The sequence below is a fragment of the Coregonus lavaretus genome (assembly GCF_964263955.1).
Source record: "Coregonus lavaretus genome assembly, chromosome: 2".
NCBI lineage: Eukaryota > Metazoa > Chordata > Actinopteri > Salmoniformes > Salmonidae > Coregonus > Coregonus lavaretus.
This window is the reverse complement of record NC_139989.1, coordinates 8292709-8320555: the sequence shown is the minus strand read 5'-3', so window position 1 is coordinate 8320555 and position 27847 is coordinate 8292709. Positions and strand designations below refer to the sequence as shown.

General features: G+C 43.7%; 1 protein-coding gene across 1 annotated transcript in view; it reads right to left on the bottom strand.

Moving 5' to 3' along the window:
- l3mbtl4 (L3MBTL histone methyl-lysine binding protein 4) overlaps positions 1–27847 on the bottom strand; it is a 136341-nt gene that overhangs the window by 2977 nt on the left and 105517 nt on the right. The window contains exons 18-19 of the mRNA XM_084144360.1: positions 18743–18912; positions 2884–2946 (exon numbers count right to left, since the gene is read on the bottom strand). Coding sequence (XP_084000486.1) covers positions 2884–2946; positions 18743–18912 — 233 coding nt within the window. The remainder of the gene's footprint in view (positions 1–2883; positions 2947–18742; positions 18913–27847) is intronic.

The following is a 27847-nucleotide window of genomic DNA, read 5'->3' as shown; positions in this document are numbered from 1 at the left end:
CTGGATGATCATCATGACTCTTGGAAGAACGTTCTATGGACAGATGATTCAAAAGTATAACGTTTTGGACGACATGGTTCCAGTAATGCCTGGCGAAAACCAAACTCTGCATTCCACAGTAAGAACATCATACCAAAGGTCAAGCAAGGTTTGCCTCCTTGCTCACACACGCCTTTTCAGTTCTGCCCACAAATGTTCTATATGATTGAGGTCAGGGCTTTGTGATGGCCACTCCAATACCTTGACTTTGTTGTCCTTAAGCCATTTTGCCACAACTTTGGAAGTATGCTTGGGGTCATTGTCCATTTGGAAGACCCATTTGCGACCAAGCTTTATCTTCCTGACTGATGTCTTGAGATGTTGCTTCAATATATCCACATAATTTCCCTTCCTCATGATGCCATCTATTTTGTGAAGTGCACCAGTCCCTCCTGCAGCAAAGCACCCCCACAGCATGATGCTGCCACCCCCGTGCTTCACGGTTGGGATGGTGTTCTTCGGCTTGCAAGCAACCCCCTTTTTCCTCCAAACACAACAATGGTCATTATGGCCAAACAGTTCTATTTTTGTTTCATCAGACCAGAGGACATTTCTCCAAAAAGTACGATCTTTGTCCCCATGTGCAGTTGTAAACCGTAGTCTGGCTTTTCTATGGCGGTTTTGGAGCAGTGTCTTCTTCCTTGATGAGAGTCCTTTCAGGTTATGTCAATATAGGACTCGTTTTACTGTGGATATAGATACTTTTGTACCTGTTTCCTCCAGCATCTTCACAAGGTCCTTTGCTGTTGTTCTGGGATTGATTTGCACTTTTCGCACCAAAGTGCGTTCATCTCTAGGAGACAGAACGCGTCTCCTTCCTGAGCGGTATGACGGCTGTGTGGTCACATGGTGTTTATACTTGCGTACTATTGTTTGTACAGATGAACGTGGTACCTTCAGGCATTTGGAAATTTCTCCCAAGGATGAACCAGACTTGTGGAGGTCTACAATTATTTTTCTGAGGTCTTGGCTGATTTATTTTGATTTTCCCATGATGTCAAGCAAAGAGGCACTGAGTTTGAATGTAGGCCTTGAATTCATCCACAGGTACATCTCCAATTGACTCAAATGATGTCAATTAGCCTATCAGATGCTTCTAAAGCCATGACATCATTTTCTGGAATTTTCCAAGCTGTTTAAAGGCACAGTCAACTTACATTTACATTTTACATTTTAGTCATTTAGCAGACGCTCTTATCCAGAGCGACTTACAGTTAGTGAACACATATACATATATTTTTTTTTTTATACTGGCCCCCCGTGGGAATCGAACCCACAACCCTGGCGTTGCAAACGCCATGCTCTATCAACTGAGCTACATCCCTGCCGGCCATTCCCTCCCCTACCCTGGACGACGCTGGGCCAATTGTGCGCCGCCCATGAGTCTCCCGGTCGCGGCCGGCTGCGACAGAGCCTGGATTCGAACCAGGATCTCTAGTGGCACAGTTAGCACTGCGATGCAGTGCCTTAGACCACTGCGCCACTCAGGAGTACTTAGTGTATGTAAACGTCTGACCCACTGGAATTGTGATACAGTGAATTATAAGTGAAATAATCTGTCTGTAAACAATTGTTGGAAAAATTACGATAGTTTGTTAACAAGAAATTTGTGGAGTGATTGAAAAACGAGTTTTAATGATTCCAACCTAAGTGTATGTAAACTTCCGACTTCAACTGTATGTAAAAAGCACAACTGTGGAGTGTCAACTGGGTTTGGTGAAAAAGATTTCAACTATCAAGAGAGCGATGGCAAATACTGAGTCAGATTAGCTGAGGGAAAGATGACTGTGCTCGGAATGCTAATCACTACTGCTACTAGTATCCAATAAATTGCTTTGGATTCCAGTCATATCTCCTTACCTGAGTATAATTATCAACTCAAACAAACCCTGACCAAACATAGTGGAGAAGAAGGAAGAGAATCCGTTCCTCTGGGTGTTTCGTTGCAGACGTGGCCTAACAACTATAAGGGCAAAGGCTCCTCTGCACCTGTTTCCCCTTTAGCCGTATGGAGGAGGGCCATCATTCAAACTATTTAGATTACTCCGGACGGGGGGGACTAGAGGAGGACTAGAGAGGACCAGAGGGGAATTAGAGGGGACCGGAGGGGTACTAGAGGAAGGGGACTAGAGGAGGGGGACTAGAGGGGGATAGAGGGGGATTAGAGGGGGACCAGAGGGGACTAGAGGGGGACCAGAGGGGGACCAGAGGGCAGAGGGGACTAGAGAGGGGCCAGAGAGGGACTAGAGGGGCCTAGAGGGGGACCAGAGGGCAGAGGGGACTAGAGAGGGGCCAGAGAGGGACTAGAGGGGCCTAGAGGGGGACCAGAGGGCACTAGAGAGGGGCCTAGAGGGGGGCCAGAGGGGCCTAGAGGGGTACCAGAGGGCAGAGGGGCCTAGAGGGGGGCCAGAGGGGCCTAGAGGGGTACCAGAGGGCAGAGGGGACTAGAGAGGGGCCAGAGGGGGACCAGAGGGGCCTAGAGGGGGACCAGATGGGCCTAGAGGGGGACCAGAGGGCAGAGGGGACTAGAGAGGGGCCAGAGGGGGACTAGAGGGGCCTAGAGGGGGACCAGAGGGGCCTAGAGGGGGACCAGAGGGCAGAGGGGACTAGAGAGGGGCCAGAGGGGGACTAGAGGGGCCTAGAGGGGGACCAGATGGAGTCAGATGGGACTAGAAGGGGACTAGAGGGGGACTAGAGTGAGATTAGAGGGGACTAGAGGGGGGCCAGATGGGGGACCAGAGCGGGACTAGAGGGTGACTAGAGGGCGACTAGAGGAGAGGGACTAGAGGAGGGGGACCAGAGGAGGGGGACCAGAGGGGGGATAGAGAGTGTGTCATCTCTTACCTCCTCTTTGAACTGCTTAGCTTGTTCATCACAGCCGGGGAGAGAGTGGATGAAGTCAGCCACCTGGACAAAGACATGTAGAAGACAGACAGACTGGTTAGTGTTTGGGAGACCGTCTCAATGGAGAGTATCTAGTGGAGTTACCATAGTAACACTTTGCTTGAACCCTCCCAGTCATAAGGCAAACACCACACCACAAGTCATGACTGGTTATGACATCCGTTATGTCATTGTTATGACAATTCTATGTAGGCCTAATGATGAGGGGTTGTAACTGTTTTCATCAGGGTGAGTGTTGATGGAAAATCAACAAGACATAGGGAGATCAGTGAGTGGTGTTGTGTGAAGCTACAGCCCATTGAGTCTAATTATTGCCAGTCAGAAGAACAAATCATGTTGTTATTGAGAAAGTGTTTGCCTGTGGGCACTGGCATTTCCTGATGCTCCAAAGAAGCTAGCGATATTGCCATTCCATCAATACTAAAAGACAGCTTAAAAAACAGTCAAAACATGAACAAATCAAAGCGTAGACTCAAAGTTATGGGATTGCGTTCAATCCAAAGCTGCACATATCCAGTGCCTCCTTGGGCTTCTATTGAACCATTTGAGTTACATGAGTTGGAAAGAGTGAGCAAACTCAAACTTTTTGAAGAGGGCTTTGGAAACTTCCAATAACAGCCCAGGGTAGCTGGAGTTCTAGTGGGCCTGACTGCAGCTGCTACTGGGATAACACCCAAGGGAATGCAGGGGGGTCAGAGAGCATAAGAAACTCCTGTATGATAGATATCGACTGCTTTACAACAGAAGACTATCTTCTGGAAGCCACTGACGTAAGACAATAGCCTGTAGAAAGCCTGTAGTCCTGCCAAAACCTTGTCAAATGAGGCTTTTAAAAAATCAAATGAAAGAGATGGCGAGGCGTAAAGTGCCACAGGACCTGCTAGTGAAAATGACTTAAATAAAGAACTCAAAAAAACAACGAGGTAACTCTTCCTCCTCTGTCAGGAAATTCTTACCATAATGAAAACATGGAAATTAGCCATCAAGCTAAATTACCAGACACCAACAAAACAACCAGTTTATTCAGTCATATTAAGCCCTCTCAGTAGGGTTGGCTGTAGCCTCGAGGTTAGAGAAAGGGAGGTTGTAGGTTCAAATCCCAGTGCTGACTGAAAATGTATAAATTCTGTGCAAATGGGTAAAAAAAGTTGTATTGTACTGAGCATGGACCCAACGGCTAAAACTAAAGCCACACGTGGAGAGAACACCCGCTGCATCAGTGCTACATGAGGGTGTGATAAACAGCTATTCAATATAGCACATTATGAAACAGCTGTTTGTTCCAGTCCAAGACCCTTAGGTCCTCACCTCATCCAGCGAACACCTCCCAAAATCTATTACCTCACTGTGCATCACTGGCCAGTACAAAATAAACACAAATGTCTCTTTTCACCCAGTCTTAAGCACAGGCCCTGTTTGAATACTCTTTAAATGGATCCTTCCTTGACGTTATCACCGATCTGACATGACATCTCACACACATTCACACAAAACCAAACACATTCACATACACTACATATGCACACACACATGCATACGGACAACACACATGCATACACACACACACACATTCACTTTTACACTTATCATATGCTGCTGCTGCTACTCTCTTATTTATTGTACTCCCATTATTATGTAGCCTGATGCCTAGTCATTCTACCCTGCCTTCATTTACATATCTACCTCAAATACACTACATGGCCAAAAGTATGTGGACACCTGCTCGTCAAACATCTCATTCCAAAATCATGGGCATTAATATGGAGTTGCTCCCCCCTTTGCTGCTATAACAGCATCTACTCTTCTGGGAAGGCATTCCAATAGATGTTGGAACATTGCTGCGTGGACTTGCTTCCATTCAGCCACAAGAGCATTAGTGAGGTCGGGCACTGATGTTGGGAGATTAGGCTTGGCTCGCAGTCGGTGTTCCAATTCATCCCAAAGGTGTTCGATAGGGTTGAGGTCAGGGCTCTGTGTAGGCCAGTCAAGTTCTTCCACACCGATTTTGACAAACCATTTCTGTATGGACCTCGCCTTCTGCACGGGGGCATTGTCATGCTGAAACAGGAAAGGGCCTTCCCCAAACTGTTGCCACAAAGGTGGAAGCACAGAATCATCTAGAATGTCATTCTATGCTGTAAAGTTAAAATGTCCCTTCACTGGAACTAAGGGGCCTAAGCCAGAACCATGAAAAACAGCCCCAGACCTCTACCAATACTTTACTGTTGGCACTGTGTGCATTCGGGCAGGTACCGTTCTCCTGGCATCCGCCAAAACCAGATTCGTACGTCGGACTGCCAGATGGTGAAGCGTGATTCATCACTTCAGAGAACGCCTTTCCACTGCTCCAGAGTCCAATGGCGGCGAGCTTTACACCACTCCAGCCAACGCTTGGCATTGCGCATGGTGATCTTAGTCTTGTCTGCGGCTGCTCGGCCATGGAAACCCATTTCATGAAGCTCCCGATTAACAGTTCTTGTGCTAACGTTGCTTCCAGAGGCAGTTTGGAACTTAGTAGTGAGTGTTGCAACTGAGGACAGACGATTTTTACGCATTACCCGCTTCGGCACTCAGCGGTCCCGTTCTGTGAGCTTGTGTGGGCTACCACTTCGCGGCTGAGATGTTGTTGCTCCTAGACGTTTCCCACTTCACAATAACAGCACTTACAGTTGACCGGGGCAGCTCTAGCAGGGCAGAAGTTTGACAAACTGACTTGTTGGAAAGGTGGCATCCTATGATGGTGCCACGTTGAAAGTCACTGAGCTCTTTAGTAAGGCCATTCTACTCAAATGTTTGTCTATGGAGATTGCATGGCTGGGTGCTCAATTTTATGCACCTGTCAGCAACGGCTGAGGCTGAAATAGCCGAATCCACCAATTTGAAGGGGTGTCCACATACTTTTGTATATATAGTGTACCTCGTACACCTGCACATTGATCTGGTACTCATGGTATACACTGAGAGTACAAAACATTAGGAACACCTGCTCTCTCCATGACATAGACTGACCAGGTGAATCCAGGTGAATGCTATGATCCCTTATTGATGTCACTTGTTAAATCCACTTCAAATCAATAGATGAAGCGGAGGAGACAGGTTAAAGAAGGATTTCTAAGCCTTGAGACAATTGAGACATGGATTGTGTATGTGTGCCATTCGAAGGGTGAATGGGAAAGACAAAAGATTGAACGGGGCATGGTAGTAGGTGCCAGGCACACCGCTTTGAGTGTGTCAAGAACTGCAACGCTGATTGTTGGAAAGGGCTTGTAAGCAAGCATTTCACAGTAAAGTATGCACCCGTTGTACTCTGCGCATGTGACAAATAACATTTGATTTGAAGGAATAATGCATTTGAAGAGTATTCCAACAGGGCCCCAGTTGTTAGAGGGCACTGCACATTAACGTCAGTGATAGATGTTAACGGAGCTAGAGGATGCTGTCACTACTGGTTATGAGTCTGTGGAGAACAATAAGGTGTTTCCAAGAGCTGCTACAGTGACTTCAGAAAGTATTCATATCCCTTGACTTATTCCACATGTTGTTGTGCTAGTCTGAATTCAAAATGGATTACATTAATTTTTTCCTTATCCATCTACACACAATACCCCATAACGACATAGTGAAAAGTGATTATTGCTAGATAACCATTTTCAGGACTTGCCATATATTTTCAAGTAGATATATGTCAAAACTGTAACTTGGCCACTTGGAACATTCACTGTCTTCTTGGTAAGCAACTCCAGTGAAGATTTGGCCTTGTGTTTTAGTTTATTGTCTGGCTGAAAAGTGAATTCATCTTCCAGAGTCTGGTGGAAAGCAGTCTGAAGCAGTATTACTTTAATGCCTTTTTGCAAACAGGATGCATGTTTTGGAATACTATTTTTCTGTACAGGCTTCCTTCTTTTCACTCTGTAAATTAGGTTAGCATTGTGAAGTAACTACAATGTTGTTGATCCATCCTCAGTTTTCTATCATGGCCATTAAACTCATTAACTGTTTTAAAGTCACCATTGGCCTCAAAGTGAAATACCTGAACGATTTCCTTCCTCTTCGGCAACTGAGTTAGGAAGGATGCCTGTATCTTTGTAGTGACTGGGTGTATTGATACACCATCCAAAGTGTAATTAATAACTTCACTATGCTCAAAGGGATATTCAATGTCTGCTTCTTTTATTTTTAATCCATCTACCAATAGGTGCCCTTCTTTGCAAGGCATTGGGAAACCTCCCTGGTCTTTGTGGTTGCATCTGTGTTTGAAATGTACTACTCGACTGAGTGACCTTACAGATAATTGTATGCGTTGGGTACAGAGATGAGGTAGTAATTAATAAATCATGTAAAACACTATTATTGCACACAGAATGAGTCCATGAAACGTATTATGTGACTTGTTAAGCACATTTGTACTTATTTAGGCTTGGCATAACAAAGGGGTTGAATACTTATTGACTCAAGACATTTCAGCTTTTCATTCATGTAAAAATTTAGAAAAACATAATTCTACTTTGATATTATGGGGTATTGTCTGTAGGCCAGTGACCAAAATTCTCAATTTTATTCATTTTAAATTCAGGCTGTAACAAAAGAAAATGTAGAAAAAGTCAAGAGGTGTGAATACTTTCTGAAGGCACTGCCATGCAGAATCATGATAATGCAGCACCCAAAGCTGCCTCCTCGAAGGAACTGGCCTCTAGCCTGTACTGTAAGGCAGACCTGGGTTCAAGTAATATTTGGTACAGTGCCTTGCAAAAGTATTCACCCCCCCTTGGCGTTTTTCCTATTTTGTTGCATTACAACCTGTAATTTAAATGGAATTTTATTTGGATTTCATGTAATGGACATACACAAAATAGTCCAAATTGGTGAAGTGAAATGAAAAAAATAACTTGTTTCAAAAAATTCTAACAAATAAATAACGGAAAAGTGGTGCGTGCATATGTATTCACCCCCTTTGCTATGAAGCCCCTAAATAAGATCTGGTGCAACCAATTACCTTCAGAAGTCACATAATTAGTTAAATAAAGTCCACCTGTGTGCAAACTAAGTGTCACATGATCTCAGTATATATACACCTGTTCTGAAAGGCCCCAGAGTCTGCAACACCACAAAGCAAGGGGCACCACCAAGCATGCGGCACCATGAAGACCAAGGAGCTCTCCAAACAAAGTTGTGGAGAAGTACAGATCAGGGTTGGGTTATAAAAAAATAGTTTCTGAACATCCCACGGAGCACCATTAAATCCATTATTAAAAAATGGAAAGAATATGGCACCACAACAAACCTGCCAAGAGAGGGCCGCCCACCAAAACTCACGGACCAGGCAAGGAGGGCATTAATCAGAGAGGCAACAAAGAGACCAAAGATAACCCTGAAGGAGCTGCAAAGCTCCACAGCAGAGATTGGAGTATCTGTCCATAGGACCACTTTAAGCCGTACACTCCATTGAGCTGGGCTTTACGGAAGAGTGGCCAGAAAATAGCCATTGCTTAAAGAAAAAATTAAGCAAACACGTTTGGTGTTTGCCAAAAGGCATGTTGGAGACTCCCCAAACATATGGAAGAAGGTACTCTGGTCAGATGAGACTAAAATTTAGCTTTTTGGCCATCAAGGAAAACGCTATGTCTGGCGCAAACCCAACACCTCTCATCACCCCAAGAACACCATCCCCACAGTGAAGCATGGTGGTGGAAGCATCATGCTGTGGGGATGTTTTTCATCGGCAGGGACTGGGAAACTGGTCAGAATTGAAGGAATGATGGATGGCACTAAATACAGGGAAATACTTGAGGGAAACCTGTTTCAGTCTTCCAGAGATTTGAGACTGGGACGGAGGTTCACCTTCCAGCAGGACAACGACCCTAAGCATACTGCTAAAGTAACACTCAAGTGATTTAAGGGGAAACATTTAAATGTCTTGGAATGGCCTAGTCAAAGCCCAGACCTCAATCCAATTGAGAATCTGGTATGACTTCAAGACTGCTGTACACCAGCGGAACCCATCCAACTTGAAGGAGCTGGAGCAGTTTTGCCTTGAAGAATGGGCAAAAACCCCAGTGGCTAGATGTGCCAAGCTTATAGAGACATACCCCAAGAGACTTGCAGCTGTAATTGCTGCAAAAGGTGGCTCTACAAAGTATAAAAAAATGCCAAGGGGGGGTGAATACTTTCGCAAGCCACTGTATCCTTCAAATTTTTTGAGTGTTTGATTGAGCCTGCCTAGAGTGTCAGATGGATGGTGTTTGCACCTTTGATTCTATTGCTTTCAGTATCTGAAAGCAAACCAGTACTATTTGAACTCAGGTCTGCAGTGGTTGGTCTATCCAGGCTGAATTATTCTGCTAGCATCAGCTACAGCGGACTGCCTGCTACCTGAGTGACATGTCAAATATCTGGCCTCAACATGAGAAAAAGAGAGTAAATGTCAGTCTGTATACAGCACATTACAGTGAGGAGAGGCATCTGAACTGCGACACACTGTAGTCTCCAGGACAGGATTAGCAAAATTCTCTATTAGCTAAATGCCATTGATGGAAGTTCAAAACATTGCATGCCATATTTCTAGAGTGGGTTGGAATTCAATCACAAATCTTAATTTGTGTCGGAATTATTCATGAACGAAAACAGTTCTCCAGTTTCTATGAGGATGTTATTAACAATGAGAATACTTTGCATACACCATCACCCATTTACTACCAACAACATCAATTTGTAGCTTTTGAAAACATTTCCCAAGCAATCATATACAGTGCATTCGGAAAGTATTCAGACCCCTTGAGTTTTTCCACATTTTGTTACGTTACAGCCTTATTCTAAAATTGATTAAATTGTTTTTTCCCCCCTCATCAATCCACACACAATACCCCATAATGACAAAGCAAAAACAGGTTTTTTGAAATGTTTGCAAATGTATTAAAAATAAAAAACTGAAATATCACATTTACATAAGTATTCAGACCCTTTACTCAGTACTTTGTTGAAGCACCTTTGGCAGCGATTACAGCCTTGAGTCTACTTGGGTATGGATCTACAAGCTTGGCACATCTGTATGTGGGGAGTTTCTCCCATTCCTCTCTGCAGATCCTCTCAAGCTCTGACAGGTTGGATGGGGAGCATTGCTGCACAGCTATTTCCAGGTCTCTCCAGAGATGTTCGATCAGGTTCAAGTCCGGGCTCTGGCTGGGTCATTCAAGCCACTCCTGCGTTGTCTTGGCTGTGTGCTTAGGGTCGTTGTCCTGTTGGAAGGTGAACCTTCGCCCCAGTCTGAGGTCCTGAGCGCTCTGGAGCAGGTTTTCTTAATAATAATAATAATATGCCATTTAGCAGACGCTTTTATCCAAAGCAACTTACAGTCATGTGTGCGTACATTTTTACGTATGGGTAAAGGATCTCTCTGTACTTTGCGCCATTCATCTTTGCCTCGATCCAGACTAGTCACCCAGTCCCTGTCGCTGAAAAACATCCCCACAGCATGATGCTGCCACCACCATGCTTCACCTTAGGGATGGTGCCAGGATGGTGCCTTTTACTGAGGAGTGGCTTCCGTCTGGCCACTCTACCATAAAGGCCTGATTTGTGGAGTGCTGCAGAGATGGTTGTCCTTCTGGAAGGTTCTCCCATCTCCACAGAGAAACTCTGGAGCTCTGTCATCGGGTTCTTGGTCACCTCCCTGACCAAAGCCCTTCTCCCCCGATTGCTCAGTTTGGCTCGGCGGCGAGCTCTAGGAAGAGTCTTGGTGGTTCCAAACTTCTTCCATTTAAGAATGATGGAGCCACTGTGTTCTTGGGGACCTTCAATGCTGCAGAAATGTTTTGGTATCCTTCCCCAGATCTGTGCCTCGACACAATCCTGTCTCGGAGCTCTACGGACAATTCCTTCGACCTCATGGCTTGGTTTTTGCTCTGACATGCACTGTCAACTGTGGGACCTTATATAGACAGGTGTGTGCCTTTCCAAATCATGTCCAATCAATTGAATTTACCACAGGTGGACTCCAATTAAGTTGTAGAAACATCTCAAGGATGATCAATGGAAACAGGATGCACCTGAGCTCAATTTCGAGACTCATAGCAAAGGGTCTAAATACTTATGTAAGGTATTTCTGTGTTTAATTCTTTATAAATTTGCAACAATTTCTATAAACCTGTTTTCGCTTTGTCATTATGGGATATGTGTAGATTGCTGAGGAAAATGTTTTATTTAATCCATTTTTGAATAAGGCTGTAACGTAATAAATGAGGAAAAAGTCAAGGGGTCTGAATACTTTCCGAAGGCACTGTAAATCCCGGTCAACACACATCCTCCTTGAACCAAGTTTCACCCTAACACACTGTACAATTTCTAGTATGTGCTCCAGCCCTACAAATGCAAATCGGGGAGCCAGCTAAGTGTTTCATCTGCCATGTTTGGGTGGTACACTTCTCCAGCTAGAGTGTGTTAAAGTGTGACAGGAGTGGATCGTGCACAAAAAAAAGCCTGTAACAGAGTCCCGGGTGAGGCTGGGTGAGAGAGCAGCGCTCACGGAGTAGAGTTTTTGCGAGGCTGTTCCCATGGCTGTTTTGTGAGACTACCAGCACTACTCCCACGGAGGGTGGCACAAGACATTCTTCTCTCCTCCACCTCGGCTGCGGACTCTTTTCTGCTCTTAGGAAAATATGATGGGCTATAATTGGCCTCGCAGGAATCCAGGCAAAGGGGCCGAAACATTGACTTTTCCATTTGAAAGCACCCCTTTTAAAGAACTTTGACTCTTGCTTTGAGAGTCAGAGAGAGAGAGTGAGGGAGGGGGTAGGAGTAGAAGGACAGGTGCAACTGTAGTGGAATGAGTGCAATGATACAGATGTAGGATCTTAATTTGATCACTCTTTTTTTGCTGAGAATTTTCCTGCACAACAGGAATAGCAAACTTTTAGTGTATTTGATGTTTAAAAAGGCTTCTAAAGTTTGTAATTTCCACTTTGACATTTCAGACTTGATTTCCCTAACGAAACATTTATCAACCCCTACAAAAATGGCCATTAAATTATTATCCACATAATAAATGTACATTTCCTGTTGCTGTAAGATTTTATATCTGTATGATCAGGATCAAGGGCTGACAGGATTATGAACCCAATGAATTAAAGATTAAGCATTGCAGATAAACTAACTCCCAAGGAGTTGGCTCCTGGGTTTCTTGTATCTTAACTAGAGTACGTCAAGCTTAATGTTTAAAGGAGATGGCATTGCTAGCAAACCAGTGTGATCCTAGCAATGCCAAGGCCGTGGGTTAAATTCCCACAGGGATCACATACACAAACTACAAATTTATGCACATGGTTTGGATGATAGTGTCTGCTACTACATTGTGCAATACTAACCCCACCCAATTAGCTACTGGTTAGGTTGGAGAAGTGATGGCTGATGGGTGATAGTGAAATGTGCCCATTCAGCACTGCTCCAGGCTATCAAGCTATAGGCTCAAGCTATAGAACCTCGGCTAAGGACTTACTGAACTCCCTGGATTTAAGGGACATGGGTGGTGAAGTAGGGATACATCTGTAGAATTAGGGGGGGTTAGTGGGTGTTATAAAAGCCCATATAAGCAGTGTTCCTCTCCCTCTAGTCGATCCCTTTACATTTCTGCTCTCTCCCTCCCTCTCTTTCTCTCTACTGCAATCTCACTCCTTCCACTCTGCCAAATCCCCACAACATATTCTGGTACAACTCAATGACATTCTGTCCTGCCCCCTCTCTGTAGGTTGCGGTCACAAGACACAAGACAAGCCTGGGCCACGTTTGGTAGGCACAACACTGTTGCAGATAGAATAGAGCCGGCGAGATGCCTTTTTCTACATGTCAGAGGGGTGTGTTTGTTCTACAGTACATCATATAGTTATATCTGAATGTGCCACAACACTGTGCATTGCTGTTGCTGAGTCTTGGTTACCTCTACTGCACCATCTCTCTCTGTGCTCTGAGGGGGCCGGATCCTTCAATCTTCCTCTCTCGCCTATCTCTCTCCTAACAATATTCCCTGTAATGGTGCACATTGATACATGAGCTTGGGGGGTTACTGTAATAAAGCACGGTTAACCCGTGTCTTAACATGGTGTCAGAAGTGAACAAACAGGTTAACTAAAGCCACAGTTGCCGGTGTCTCTGTTCAGTGTGCCTGAGCGATTAACTGAAATATCGAAGTCGGTTCCATTATTTGAAATCCATTTTGTTCAGGTTTTTTCTGTGAGCTCGATGCAGTTTCTCTAGAGATAAATCTGATCAAGCCCGAACTGTGCGATGTAGTAGGGAGTTGTAGTTTCCAACAGACCAATATTCCACATAGTTTAGCGCAGAAAACGTGGCAATTAACTACAATGACTATAATCCATTGAGCGCCGGCCTACTTGTCTGTGTGGCGAGAAGAGCGCGCGATCGAGAACGATAGAAAACACTGAATACTTTCCAAAGGCACTGTATGTATTTTTATTTTATTTATTTATTGTATTTTACCCCCTTTTTCTGCCCAATTTCATGATATCCAATTGCGATCTTGTCTCATCGCTGCAACTCCCCAATGGGCTCGGGAGAGGCGAAGGTGGAGTCATGCGTCCTCCGAAACATGACCCGCCAAACCGCGCTTCTTAACACCTGCCCGCTTAACCCGGAAGCCAGCTGCACCAATGTGTCGGAAGAAACACTGTTCAACTGACGACCGAAGTTAGCTTGCAGGCGCCCGCCCCACCACAAGGAGTCGCTAGAGCGCGATGAGCCAAGTAAAGCCCCCTGGCCAAAACCTCCCCTAACCCGGACGACACTGGGCCAATTGTGCACCGCCCTATGGGACTCCCAGTCACGGCCAGTTGTGACACAGCCTGGGATCAAACCTGGGTCTGTAGTGATGCTTCAAACACTGCGATGCAACTGAATGCATCTTGTACAACTGAATGCATCTTCCGCATTTAACCCAGGTTAAATGGGGGGCTGCCTTAATCAGCGCCCGGGGAACAGTGGGTTAACTGCCTTGCTCAGGGGCAGAACAACATCTTTTTTTTACCTTGTCAGCTCGGGGATTCAATCCAGCAACCTTTCGGTTACTGGCCGAACGCTCCTACCTGCCAGGCTACCTGCACTTCTGTTGTCATCTGATGAAAATGAAGCTATTTTCCGTTGAATGTGTTGCACTAATGTATTTTCTGTGAAGGACAACTGTAGTTGCACGTCCCTGATCACTCTATTGAAGCTAAAAAACACTATTGACATTCAATATAAAACGTGACCCCTGTCAATACACAGCTACACAATACACTTCTAAGAAATATACTGAACAAAGATTTAAACACAACATGCAACAATTTCAAAGATTTTACTGAGTTACAGTTCATTTGAGGAAATCAGTCAATTGAAATAAATTCATTAGGCCCTAATCTATGGATTTCACATGACTAGGAATACAGATATGCATCTATTGGTCACAGATACCTTACAAGAAATGGGCCTCACAATGGGCCTCATGATCTCATCACGGTATTTCTGTGCATTCAAATTGCCATCGATAAAATGCAATTGTGTTCATTGTCCGTAGCTTATGCCTGCCCATACCATAACCCTACCGCCACCATGGGGCACTCTGTTCACAACGTTGACATCAGCAAACCGCTCGCCCACACGACGCCATACATGTGGTCTCGGTTGTGAGACCGGTTGGATGTACTGTTCTCTAAAACGACATTGGACGTGGCTTATGGTAGAGAAATGAACATTCAATTCTCTGGCAACAGCTCTGGTGGACATTCCTGCAGTCAGCATGCCAATTGCACGCTCCCTCAAAACTTGAGACATCTGTGGCATTGTGTTGTGTGACAAAACTGCAAATTTTAGAGTGGCCTTTTACTGTCCCCAGCACAAGGTACACCTGTGTAATGATCATGCTGTTTAATCAGCTTCTTGATATGCCACACCTGTCAGGCGGATGGATTATCTTGTCAAAGGAGAAATGCTCACTAACAGGGATGTAAACAGATTTGTGCACCAAATTTGAGAAAAATAAGATTTTATGCATATGGAAAATTTCTGTCAACTATTATTTCTGCTCATGAAACATGGGACCAACACTTTGTATGTTGCGTTTACATTGTTGTTCAGCGTAGTTTCAACGGTATTGAATATTTTGGTATCTACGGTATACTGCCCGAGCCTATTGGAGATGCTCAATAGCGGCGAGGAGTGGAGAAGGTGTGGTGTGTAGCGAAAGCTGAAAAATCACTTTGAGTCCGGTAGCCCTCCTCATCTCATCAATCAACGTCACACGTAGACAGAGAGAGTGCTTAGCAACCGCGGGAGGATCGTGGCATGGGGCACAGCGGAGCTTGGCGTTGGCCACATTGCGCATGCCATTTAGACCGGAATGTCGTGCATGTAAATTAATTCTTAGAGTGGAGCGGTGGCCACTGAGGGATTCTGAAATTTAATTTGTGTCTCGTATTCTAACCAGAGAGGGAAACATCCAAGTTTCTTTTTTTTCTCGAGTGACAGCTGACATTTCAATTGATTTGGACTGATATCAATTTGGCTTGACAAAGGAGGTTTGAAACACAATATGAGGGGACTGACAGACTATGCTATCAATGGAGTAGACATTTGAGAAATTATGAAGCACAATGCATTGAACCACATAAATAAAATGGTTAAAAACATTATGATTCATAGACCTATACATTAGCATCATTGCATTTCTCCTTACAGTGGGGAAAAAAAGTTTTTAGTCAGCCACCAATTGTGCAAGTTCTCCTCTAGAGCAGTGATGTTTTGGGGCTGTCTTTCAACTCCCTCCAAAGATTTTCTATGGGGTTGAGATCTGGAGACTGGCTAGGCCACTCCAGGACCTTGAAATGTTTCTTACGAAGCCACTCCTTCGTTGCCCGGGCGGTGTGTTTGGGATCATTGTCATGCCGAAAGACCAAGCCACGTTTCATCTTCAATGCCCTTGCTAATGGAAGGAGGTTTTCACTCAAAATCTCACGATACATGGCCCCATTCATTCTTTCCTTTACACGGATCAGTCGTCCTGGTCCCTTTGCAGAAAAACAGCCCCAAAGCGTGATGTTTCCACCCCCATGCTTCACAGTAGGTATGGTGTTCTTTGGATGCAACTCAGCATTCTTTGTCCTCCAAACACAACGAGTTGAGTTTTTACCAAAAAGTTCTATTTTGGTTTCATCTGACCATATGACATTCTCCCAATCCTCTTCTGGATCATCCAAATGCACTCTAGCAAACTTCAGACGGGCCTGGACATGTACTGGCTTAAGCAGGGGGACACGTCTGGCACTGCAGGATTTGAGTCCCTGGCGGCGTAGTGTGTTACTGATGGTAGGCTTTGTTACTTTGGTCCCAGCTCTCTGCAGGTCATTCACTAGGTCCCCCCGTGTGGTTCTGGGATTTTTGCTCACCGTTCTTGTGATCATTTTGACCCCACGGGGTGAGATCTTGCGTGGAGCCCCAGATCGAAGGAGATTATCAGTGGTCTTGTATGTCTTCCATTTCCTAATAATTGCTCCCACAGTTGATTTCTTCAAACCAAGCTGCTTACCTATTGCAGATTCAGTCTTCCCAGCCTGGTGCAGGTCTACAATTTTGTTTCTGGTGTCCTTTGACAGCTCTTTGGTCTTGGCCATAGTGGAGTTTGGAGTGTGACTGTTTGAGGTTGTGGACAGGTGACTTTTATACTGATAACAAGTTCAAACAGGTGCCATTAATACAGGTAACGAGTGGAGGACAGAGGAGCCTCTTAAAGAAGAAGTTACAGGTCTGTGAGAGCCAGAAATCTTGCTTGTTTGTAGGTGACCAAATACTTATTTTCCACCATAATTTGCAAATAAATAAATTAAAAATCCTACAATGTGATTTTCTGGAAAAAAAATTCTCAATTTGTCTGTCATAGTTGACGTGTACCTATGATGAAAATTACAGGCCTCTCTCATCTTTTTAAGTGGGAGAACTTGCACAATTGGTGGCTGACTAAATACTTTTTTCCCCCACTGTATGTTCATAATGCATTAACTGTAAATAAACTGTTGATCATATCTGCTATGTTGAGACACAGCGACCCCAAGATTGCTTATCTATTCTGTCCACACGCACACACACACACTCTGAGTCTATTTACAACTAAGCTCTCTGGCTGCAAGGGTCAAAGTTTATGGTCTCACCTGGTTGCTATGGTGATGCACCTTTGTCAAGCTCTCTCTGGAGCGTGAAGCCTGACATCAACAGTAGAAGAGAAATGACAGAGTGGAGAGGAGACAGACTGGACAGTACTGTACGTGAGGAGACTCTGGTTCACTATAAACCCAACTGACAGATGACTGGGTTAAGGTTTTCTATAAGGGAACTCAGAGCCAATAGAATCCCAGAACATTGCAAAGCCACATGTAGAGCAATCTCAAAAATACAAGGACCTATAGCAGATGATGAAACAAACTAAAGTGAAACAAACAAAGGTGAGACACCCTCAAGCAAATGTCAACGGGTCTGTGTGTGTATGCGCATGTGTTTGTGTGTGTATGTGTGTCCGTGTGAACTGTATGAGTTTATACAACGGGTGGGTCTAATCCTGAATGCTGATTGGTTAAAAGAGCATTCCAGCCGGAATCTATGACGTTAAAATGCCTTTTTACTCTGTTCCATTTGACTGCGCAATCCACTGTCTCATCAGCCCAGCCAAGCAATTTATAAACTTGATCTCCACTATAAAAAGCATCTAGACATTATCTCACGTTTCTTTTAGAATAACATTTAGTTTTCAACAGCAAAGATTTGTATAAACCTTCCTGTCTGTCTCTTCGACATTTGCAACACTGTGGCAGCGTTTCTCAGCCAGTCGAAATCATGAATCAGCTGGCATCATTGTTATGGATATATAAACTCAGCAAAAAAAGAAACCTCCTCTCACTGTCAACTGCGTTTATTTTCAGCAAACTTAATATGTGTCAATATTTGTATGAACATAACAAGATTCAACAACTGAGACATAAACTGAACAAGTTCCACAGACGTGACTAACAGAAATGAAATAATGTGTCCCTGAACAAAGGGGGGGGGTCAAATTAAAAAGTAACAGTCAGTATCTGGTGTGGCCACCAGCTGCATTAAGTACTGCAGTGCATCTTCTCCTCATGGACTGCACCAGATATGCCAGTTCTTGCTTTAAGATGTTACCCCACTCTTCCACCAAGGCACCTGCAAGTTCCCGGACATTTCTGGGGGGAATGGCCCTAGCCCTCACCCTCCGATCCAACAGGTTCCAGACGTGCTCAATGGGATTGAGATCCGGGCTCTTCGCTGGCCATGGCAGAACACTGACATTCCTGCCTCTTTAGTGTCCTAAGTTTTCATAACTGTGAACTTAATTGCCTACCGTCTGTAAGCTGTTAGTGTCTTAACGACTGTTCCACAGGTGCATGTTCTTTAATTGTTTATGGTTCATTGAACAAGCATGGGAAACAGTGTTTAAACCCTTTACAATGAAGATCTGTGAAGTTATTTGGATTTTTACAAATTATCTTTGAAAGACAGGGTCCTGAAAAAGGGACGTTTCTTTTTTTGCTGAGTTTAGAAAGAAATGTCAATTGAAAAAAGGTAAAACGAAACAAGACTTTGTCTCGGGCCTAACAACACCCGTGCCAATATATCCTCCAAACACCATCTTCTCGGGCATTATCACTTGTGCCACTGCTTGTCTCTACATAATTCTAACCATCGATTCACAGATCCAGGTGTGTATGTATGCAAGTACAAGTACATGTGGATGTGTGTGTGCTCTCACCTCGTCCGCGGTCCAGTGGGCCACACGGCTGGCCTGTACTCCGGCCACTCCAGGCAGCAGCTTGCAGTGCTGCTCCCAGCATAGGGGCAGGTCCCGGCCAGGGTGGGCCGACATGGCCGACAGGAACACTGACTGGTGGAGGGCCTGCTGCAGGCTGTCCACGCTGCGCTCTGGAGGGGGAAGGAGAGGGGGGTGTGCATGTCATTAGTGTGTTGCCAATGTGAATTTGTTAATGAGTGAGAAGTGAGAGAGAAAGGAGAGAGATGGTGGGGAAAGAGAGAGAGATAGGGTGGGGAAAGAAATCGAAAGTGAGCTAGTGAGAGAGAGAAAGTATTCACACCCCTTGACTTTTTCCACATTTTGTTGTGTTACAGCCTGAATTTAAAATTGATTACATTGAGATTTTGTGTCACTGGCCTACACACAATACCAAAGTGGAATTATGTATTTCGAAATTTTTACAAAGAATATAAAGCTGAAATGTCTTGAGTCAATAAGTATTCAACCCCTTTGTTATTGTCAGCCTAAATAACTTCAGGAGTAAAGATTTGCTTAACAAGTCACATAATAAATTGCATGGGCTCAATCTGTGTGCAATAATAGTGTTTTACATGATTTTTGAATGACTACCTCTTCTCTGTATCCCACACATACAAGTATCTGTATCCCTCATTCAAGCAGCGAATGTCAAACACAGATTCAACCACAAAGACCAGGGAGGTTTTCCAATGCTTCACAAAGAAGGGCATCTATTGGTAGATGGGTAAAAACATTGAATATCCATTTGAGCATGGTGAAGTTGTTAATTACCCTTTTGGTGGTGTATCAATAAACCCAGTCACTACAAAGAAACAGGCGTCCTTCCTAACTCAGTTACCAGAGAGGAAGGAAACCGCTCAGGGATTTCACCATGAGGCCAATGGTGACTTTAAAACAGTTACAGAGTTTAATGGCTGTGATAGGAGAAAACTGAGGATGGATCAACAACATTGTAGCTACTCAACAATACTAACCTAAATGACAGAGTGAAAAGAAGGAAGCCTGTACAGAATCAAAATATACATACATCATGTTTGCAACAAGGCACTAAAGTAAAACTGCAAAAAATTTAAAGAAATAAATGTTTATGTCCTGAATACAAAGCGTTATGTTTGGGGCAAATCCAACAACACATCATTGAGTACCACACTTCATATTTTCAAGCATGGTGGTGGCTGCATCATGTTATGAATAGAGTTAAGCACAGGCAAAATCCTAGAGAAAAACCTGCTTCAGTCTACTTTCCAACAGACACTGGGAGACAAATTCACCTTTCAGCAGGACAATAACCTAAAACACATGGCCAAATATATACTGGAGTTGCTTACCAAGACAATATTGAATGTTCCTGAGTGGCCTAGTTTTGACTTAAATCAGCTTGAAAATCTATGGCAAGACCTGAAAATGGTTGTCTAGCAATGACCAATCACCAATTTGACAGAGCTTGAAGAATTTAAAAAAGAATAATGTCCAAATATTGTACAATCCAGGTATGCAAAGCTCTTAGAGAGTTACCCAGAAAGAATCACATCTGTAATCACTGCTAAAGGCGATTCTAACATCTATTGACTCAGGGGTGTGAATACTTATGTAATTTAGATATTTCTTTATTGCATTTTAAATTAGCAAAATATTAAAAAAACATGTTTTCACTTTGCCCTTATAAGGTATTGTGTGTAGATGGGTGAGAAAAATCAATTTTGCATTAAGGCTGTAAGAACAAAATGTGGAATAAGTCAAAGGGTATGAATACTTTCTGAAGGGACTGTAGAGGTCATGTACAGTACAGCAAAGGCCTGCTGGGATGATTAAAACAGTCTGCTAAGCAAAAGTTACAGTACATGCCCTGCATACTGGAGTGGGAGATCACTGCAGGGGGTAGGGCACACAAGGTTGATAAGCAATGGTACAGGCTTTGTCCACAGAGTTCCACAGAAAATGGCATCACTAGAAAAGACAAGCGACCGACCTTGACTTTTGTTCCATTTCTTCTTCCTTTTGATTTTACGGTGCATCAACAAACAAACCGTTTCGCTTTCAGCTTTGTTTCCTTTCTTTCATTTCTTATTTTCTTTCTTCTTATTTTCTTAATTTTCTAATCCTTCATTTTCTAATGGAAGGATCCACTACCCAGTCCCTCTTGACAGCACAGTGTAGATGCATCTCTCTTCATTAACCACAGCGCACAGCGGTAGATAAGAAGAATCAAGTGTTCCTGAGTTCTTAGTAGGTCGATGGACTAGGGGAGACACCAATGGTTATGTAACGACTGATGGAGATGCCATTGCCAACCTATAATGCCCTACTATACCCAAGATGCTCCCTCTGTCCTGGCAGGCAGCAAAGCGAGCTTTGAGGGGGTGGTGTGTGTGTGTGTGTGTGTGTGTGTGTGTGTGTGTGTGTGAGTGAGTGAGTGAGTGAGTGTGTATATCTGTCAGTGTGTGTGTGTGTGTCAGTGTGTATGGGAGAGAGAGATAGAGTGTGTATGTTTGTGTGTGTGTTTGTGTGTATGTGCCTGTGTGTGTGTATATGTGTGTGTGTATATGTATGTGTGTGTGTGCGTGTTTGTGTACAAACAACAGGAACAGGGTCAGCTACAGGACATGTGGTTTTTCTTCCAGTTGTCTCCCGGCTATGTCTCGAAGGAGCAGTGCTGGGTTTGACATGCTTGTTAACCGTGACATTTGTCTAGGTTTGCTGCTCTGATGTTTAAGCAACGCTACGATGAGTCCCCAAAGGGTTTTTAGTAGTTATTAAGAGGATTATGATTAATATGATTCAAATCAATGTGTTATATTGCACACAATCATACTGTAAGTGGATTTCTGTGAGAACTTGAAAACATGCAGATATACTACACTTTCGAGTGCCTTGTCTGATATTGCCTTTCTATTGCACTTCTGCTCTCACCTTTGAAGCATTTATCCTATTACATTTTGTGGTGTACTCTGTTATTATTAAGAACAATCAAATAACTTGCAGAGACAACTCAATAGCTTTGAAGTGTGGTCCAATTAAGACATTTTTCTTTTGCTAAATAAAAGAAGCAGCGTATGATGTCTGACATCTGCATGGTAGATATTTATCTCTTTGTTGGTCCATCGTATCAGAGCATTATTAGCAAGACGTTAAAAGGATTATGAGTACAGTGAGAGCCAAGAAAAGTCTGCTCTATCTTGCTGTGTTATCTTAAGAAAGTTCTTTCTTTTGGAACACCATTATTCTTCAACATCTTTCAGGTCTCCCTCGAAAAAGAAGCAGGTAAGCGTTTTCCGTCATGAATCTTCTTCTGGAGGCAGCTCTGCAGAGTGGTCACTAGTTGACTCAGCCACAATGTCATAAAATCTGATTTTAAACCTAACCCTAACCTTAATCCTAACCTTAACCACACTGCTAACCCTAATGCCTAACCTTAACTTTAAATTAAGACCAAAAAGCTAATGTTTGTTTTCATGAATTTTGACAATATAGCCAATTTTGACTTTGCAGCTGGCCTATAGTGGCTTGCGAAAGTATTCACCCCCCTTGGCATTTTTCCTATTTTGTTGCCTTACAACCTGGAATTAAAATAGATTTTTTGGGGGGCTTGTATCATTTGATTTACACAACATGCCTACCACTTTGAAGATGCAAAATATTTTTTCTTTTGAAACAAACAAGAAATAAGACAAAAAAACAGAACAATTGCGTGCATAACTATTCACCCCCTCAAAGTCAATACTTTGTAGAGCCACCTTTTGCAGCAATTACAGCTGCAAGTCTCTAGGGGTATGTCTCTATAGGCCTGGCACATCTAGGCACTGGGATTTTTGCCCATTCTTCAAGGCAAAACTGCTCCAGCTCCTTCAAGTTGGATGGGTTCCGCTGGTGTACAGCAATCTTTAAGTCATACCACAGATTCTCAATTGGATTGAGGTCTGGGCTTTGACTAGGCCATTCCAAGACATTTAAACCACTCGAGTGTTGCTTTAGCAGTATGCTTAGGGTCATTGTCCTGCTGGAAGGTGAACCTCCGTCCCAGTCTCAAATCTCTGGAAGACTGAAACAGGTTTCCCTCAAGGATTTCCCTGTATTTAGCGCCATCCATCATTCCTTCAATTCTGACCAGTTTCCTAGTCCCTGCCGATGAAAAACATCCCCACAGCATGATGCTGCCACCACCATGCTTCACTGTGGGGATGGTGTTCTCGGGGTGATGAGAGGTGTTGGGTTTGCGCCAGACATAGCGTTTTCCTTGATGGCCAAAAAACTCAATTTTAGTCTCATCTGACCAGAGTACTTTCTTCCATATGTTTGGGGAGTCTCCCACATGCGTTTTGGCGAACACCAAACGTGTTTGCTTATTATTATTATTTTTTTTTTTTTGCCGACTCTTCCGTAAAGCCCAGCTCTGTGGAGTGTACAGTTCTTTCTTTTGGAACACCATTATTCTTCAACATCTTTCAGGTCTCCCTCGAAAAAGAAGCATGTAAGCTTTTTTTCGTCATGAATCTTCTTCTGGAGGCAGCTCTGCAGAGTGGTCACTAGTTGACTCAGCCACAATGTCATAAAATCTGATTTTAAACCTAACCCTAACCTTAATCCTAACCTTAACCACACTGCTAACCCTAATGCCTAACCTTAACTTTAAATTAAGACCAAAAAGCTAATGTTTGTTTTCATGAATTTTGACAAGATACTCCAATCTCCGCTGTGGAGCTTTGCAGTTAGATTGCACACAGGTGGACTTTATTTAACTAATTATGTGACTTCTGAAGGTAATTGGTTGCACCAGATCTTATTCAGGGGCTTCATAGCAAATGGGGTGAATACATATGCACGCACCACTTTTCCGTTATATTTTTTAGAATTTTTTGAAACAAGTTATTTTTTTCATTTCACTTCACCAATTTGGACTATTTTGTGTATGTCCACTACATGAAATCCAAATAAAAATCCATTTAAATTACAGGTTGTAATGCAACAAAATAGGAAAAATGCCAAGCGGGATGAATACTTTTGCAAGGCACTGCATCTAAGGGGAAAACGCTCAGTTCTGCCTTCAGGACAAGACTTATAACAATAAACGTTAACCTGCGAAATATTACCTCAAGGGATTTGATCCTGGTTAAATAAGGGCTAAATTACAGTATAATGTCACCAAAATAAATGTGGATTTTGAGATGCTAAGACCTAGTACAATACAAAACATCTAAAAAAGCTACAAATGTATTGTCAATTAAACTCTAGGGCTCCCTCCATTTATCTGACTTCCTGCTGACAGCAGCCACAGCCACAAACCTCGCCTCAGCCTCAATGTGACATGGGTAAATACAGTCACCTCCTTCCTGTTTGTAAAAAAAGGGCGCGACACAAAAAGCTTTAATGTCATTACATGAACACAGGCCCACTTTGATCATAAAACTTTGATCATGGGGCCGTGGCACAGCACCCTCAGAGACAGGAAGTACACAGCACAGCTCCATAATGTGTAGCGCACAATTACACCATAACAAAATATAGGGCCAAAAAACTAGACAGGGAACAGGGATTGGATCCCTCTAGCATTTTACCGTCCTATTCTAGAACCAACATCCTCCTCCTGTGTTTTCTATTAACATAACAGTCAAAAGGTGTACCGTCACTTTGCTATTTGATTTGACAACAAAAGAGATTGATCAAACGGAAAAGGTATTAAGCTATGACAAATACACTATCAATAATGGGAACATCTGGTGTCTGTATTTTTAGACAAACAAATTCAATTAACCTGACCTATTTTGCTCCATAAAAAAAAAAAGCTAGGGAGAAAAAAAGACTACGTACAGTACTGTAGTTACCATGGCAATGTTTCCTTCTAAAGCAGCGGCTTTGCTGTGTTGCAGTGTTTTGGATCTGTCTGTTGTGCCTCAACGACTAAAGTACACACACACACACCCCACTCTGAGTGAAACGGCGATTTCCCAGCTTGCAGCCTCTAGAGACAGAGAGAGATAGAGATAGAGAGAGAGAGATAGAGGTGGAGCCAGGGAGAAAGAAAGATACAGAGAGAGGTGGAGAGAGAGTACAAGATTGAGAAAGAGAGAGAGGGGGAGAGAGAAAGAAACAGGGAGAGCAGAGGAAAACAGAAAGGGCCTTTCACAGCATTTCTCCCCCCGTGGGCATAGCCTGGGAAGCGTCTCGCTCAAATGTTACTGGCGAGCAGAGCTGAATTTCAAACGTGGGACTGGAGGACTGGGGCTGTGTTGATGGGTTGGCTGCCACTTTCTGGGGCAGTATAGGAGTCAGTCAGTGAGCTGCAGGGGGGACAGAGTGGACATGGTGTGTCACACTAGAGAGACAGCCTGGCTCCAGGGAAGGCTTCTCCCTCATGACTAAACATCTTGACGTGTGTGTGTGTGTCCGTTTGTCTGTCCGACTGTGTCAGAAATACCAGACAGTTTTGACAATGCATCAGGAGACTGACACTCTGCTGGTGTCCTGTGCAGTATGACATTGCGGTTCGACCCTGAAGCCTCGTCAAACACACATTTGTCACTTTAGTGATGTCTTTTAATTGATTGAACATTACAGGCCGATTTCCATTCACCTAAATCCGAAAGTTATGGAGTCCTCTGAAGTCAGGGCAGTTTGTTTGTTTAATGCTGCGAGCCCTGCAGACTTCAAACACTTCACGAACACAAAAAACATTTATTCCTGGCAAACACTTCTTCATTCAGAGAATCCCCTGTGGTGGTGAAACATACGTCTTTCATCCCCCAGTGTGCGTGAAACTCCCGTCAGTCCAAAACAGACTGCTGCTACCAAAGCCTCTGCGTGAGCTTTAACCGTGTACTAACTACAGTGGGGAGAACAAGTATTTGATACACTGCCGATTTTGCAGGCTTTCCTACTTACAAAGTATGTAGAGGTCTGTAATTTTTATCATAGGTACACTTCAACTGTGAGAGACGGAATCTAAAATAAAATTCCAGAAAATCACATTGTATGATTTTTCAGTAAATAATTTGCATTTTATTGCATGACATAAGTATTTGATCACCTACCAACCAGTAAGAATTCCGGCTCTCACAGACCTGTTAGTTTTTCTTTAAGAAGTCCTCCTGTTCTCCACTCATTACCTTTATTAACTGCACCTGTTTAAACTCGTTACCTGTATAAAAGACACCTATCCACACACTCAATCAAACAGACTCCAACCTCTCCACAATGGCCAAGACCAGAGAGCTGTGTAAGAACATCAGGGATAAAATTGTAGACCTGCACAAGGCTGGGATGGGCTACAGGACAATAGGCAAGCAGCTTGGTGAGAAGGCAACAACTGTTGGCGCAATTATTAGAAAATGGAAGAAGTTCAAGATGACGGTCAATCACCCTCGGTCTGGGGCTCCATGCAAGATCTCGCCTCGTGGGGCATCAATGATCATGAGGAAGGTGAGGGATCAGCCCAGAACTACACGGCAGGACCTGGTCAATGACCTGAAGAGAGCTGGGACCACAGTCTCAAAGAAAACCATTAGTAACACACTACGCCGTCATGGATTAAAATCCTGCAGTGTACGCAAGGTCCCCCTGCTCAAGCCAGCGCATGTCCAGGCCCGTCTGAAGTTTGCCAATGACCATCTGGATGATCCAGAGGAGGAATGGGAGAAGGTCATGTGGTCTGATGAGACAAAAATAGAGCTTTTTGGTCTAAACTCCACTCGCCGTGTTTGGAGGAAGAAGAAGGATGAGTACAACCCCAAGAACACCATCCCAACCGTGAAGCATGGATGTGGAAACATCATTCTTTGGGGATGCTTTTCTGCAAAGGGGACAGGACGACTGCACCGTATTGAAGGGAGGATGGATGGGGCCATGTATCGCGAGATCTTGGCCAACAACCTCCTTCCCTCAGTAAGAGCATTGAAAATGGGTCGTGGCTGGGTCTTCCAGCATGACAACGACCCGAAACACACAGCCATGGCAACTAAGGAGTGGCTCCGTAAGAAGCATCCCAAGGTCCTGGAGTGGCCTAGCCAGTCTCCAGACCTGAACCCAATAGAAAATCTTTGGAGGGAGCTGAAAGTCCGTATTGCCCAGCGACAGCCCCGAAACCTGAAGGATCTGGAGAAGGTCTGTATGGAGGAGTGGGCCAAAATCCCTGCTGCAGTGTGTGCAAACCTGGTCAAGACCTACAGGAAACGTATGATCTCTGTAATTGGAAACAAAGGTTTCTGTACCAAATATTAAGTTGTGCTTTTCTAATGTATCAAATACTTATGTCATGCAATAAAATGCAAATTAATTACTTACAAATCATACAATGTGATTTTCTGGATTTTTTTTTAGATTCCGTCTCTCACAGTTGAAGTGTACCTATGATAAAAAATTACAGACCTCTACATGCTTTGTAAGTAGGAAAACCTGCAAAATCGGCAGTATATCAAATACTTGTTCTCCCCACTGTATATGCTCCGCCACCGAGAAACCAATTACTTACTGCCGGGCTAGTGCTAGAGCTAATGAAAGCTAATCTCCTGACGCTTCGCTCACTCGTAAATGTGGGAAAATCAATAAGCCGCTGACCCCTGGTTTCACATTGGAACCCACAACTCAACCTACACCCATTATCATCCCCCCGGTGATGCAGGCAGTCTTTGTTGTCACTGGACTGATGTATTGATAGCAGCACCGCGAGGCAGAAACCAGAACAATTAGTGTTTCGTAGCGTTAATTACACGATAGCGCCGACCTCACGCTGTGTATTTGAGTGGAACTATTAATCGTGATTAGTGGAATAAGATATTTGTTTTGAAAATGCTTTGAGGTTACTTATGCTAAATGAAATGCCTTTGGTTATTAGTAAGCCTAATCAATCGTGATGAAGTTAATAATAAAATGCATTAAATCATCAGACTGCTTGAGGAGAGGTTTATCTAAGTGGAGAAGCTTAAAGAGGCTTTGCATCCTCAACTAATACAGTGCAGCTCACACCGTTTGAAAATATTCACAGAGAGATGTGAATAGAGGGGTTGAAATGCGTATCAAGTGACTGCCTTAAGTATCCCCCTAATGGCCACATGTACTTGAGATGAGAGCAAGAGC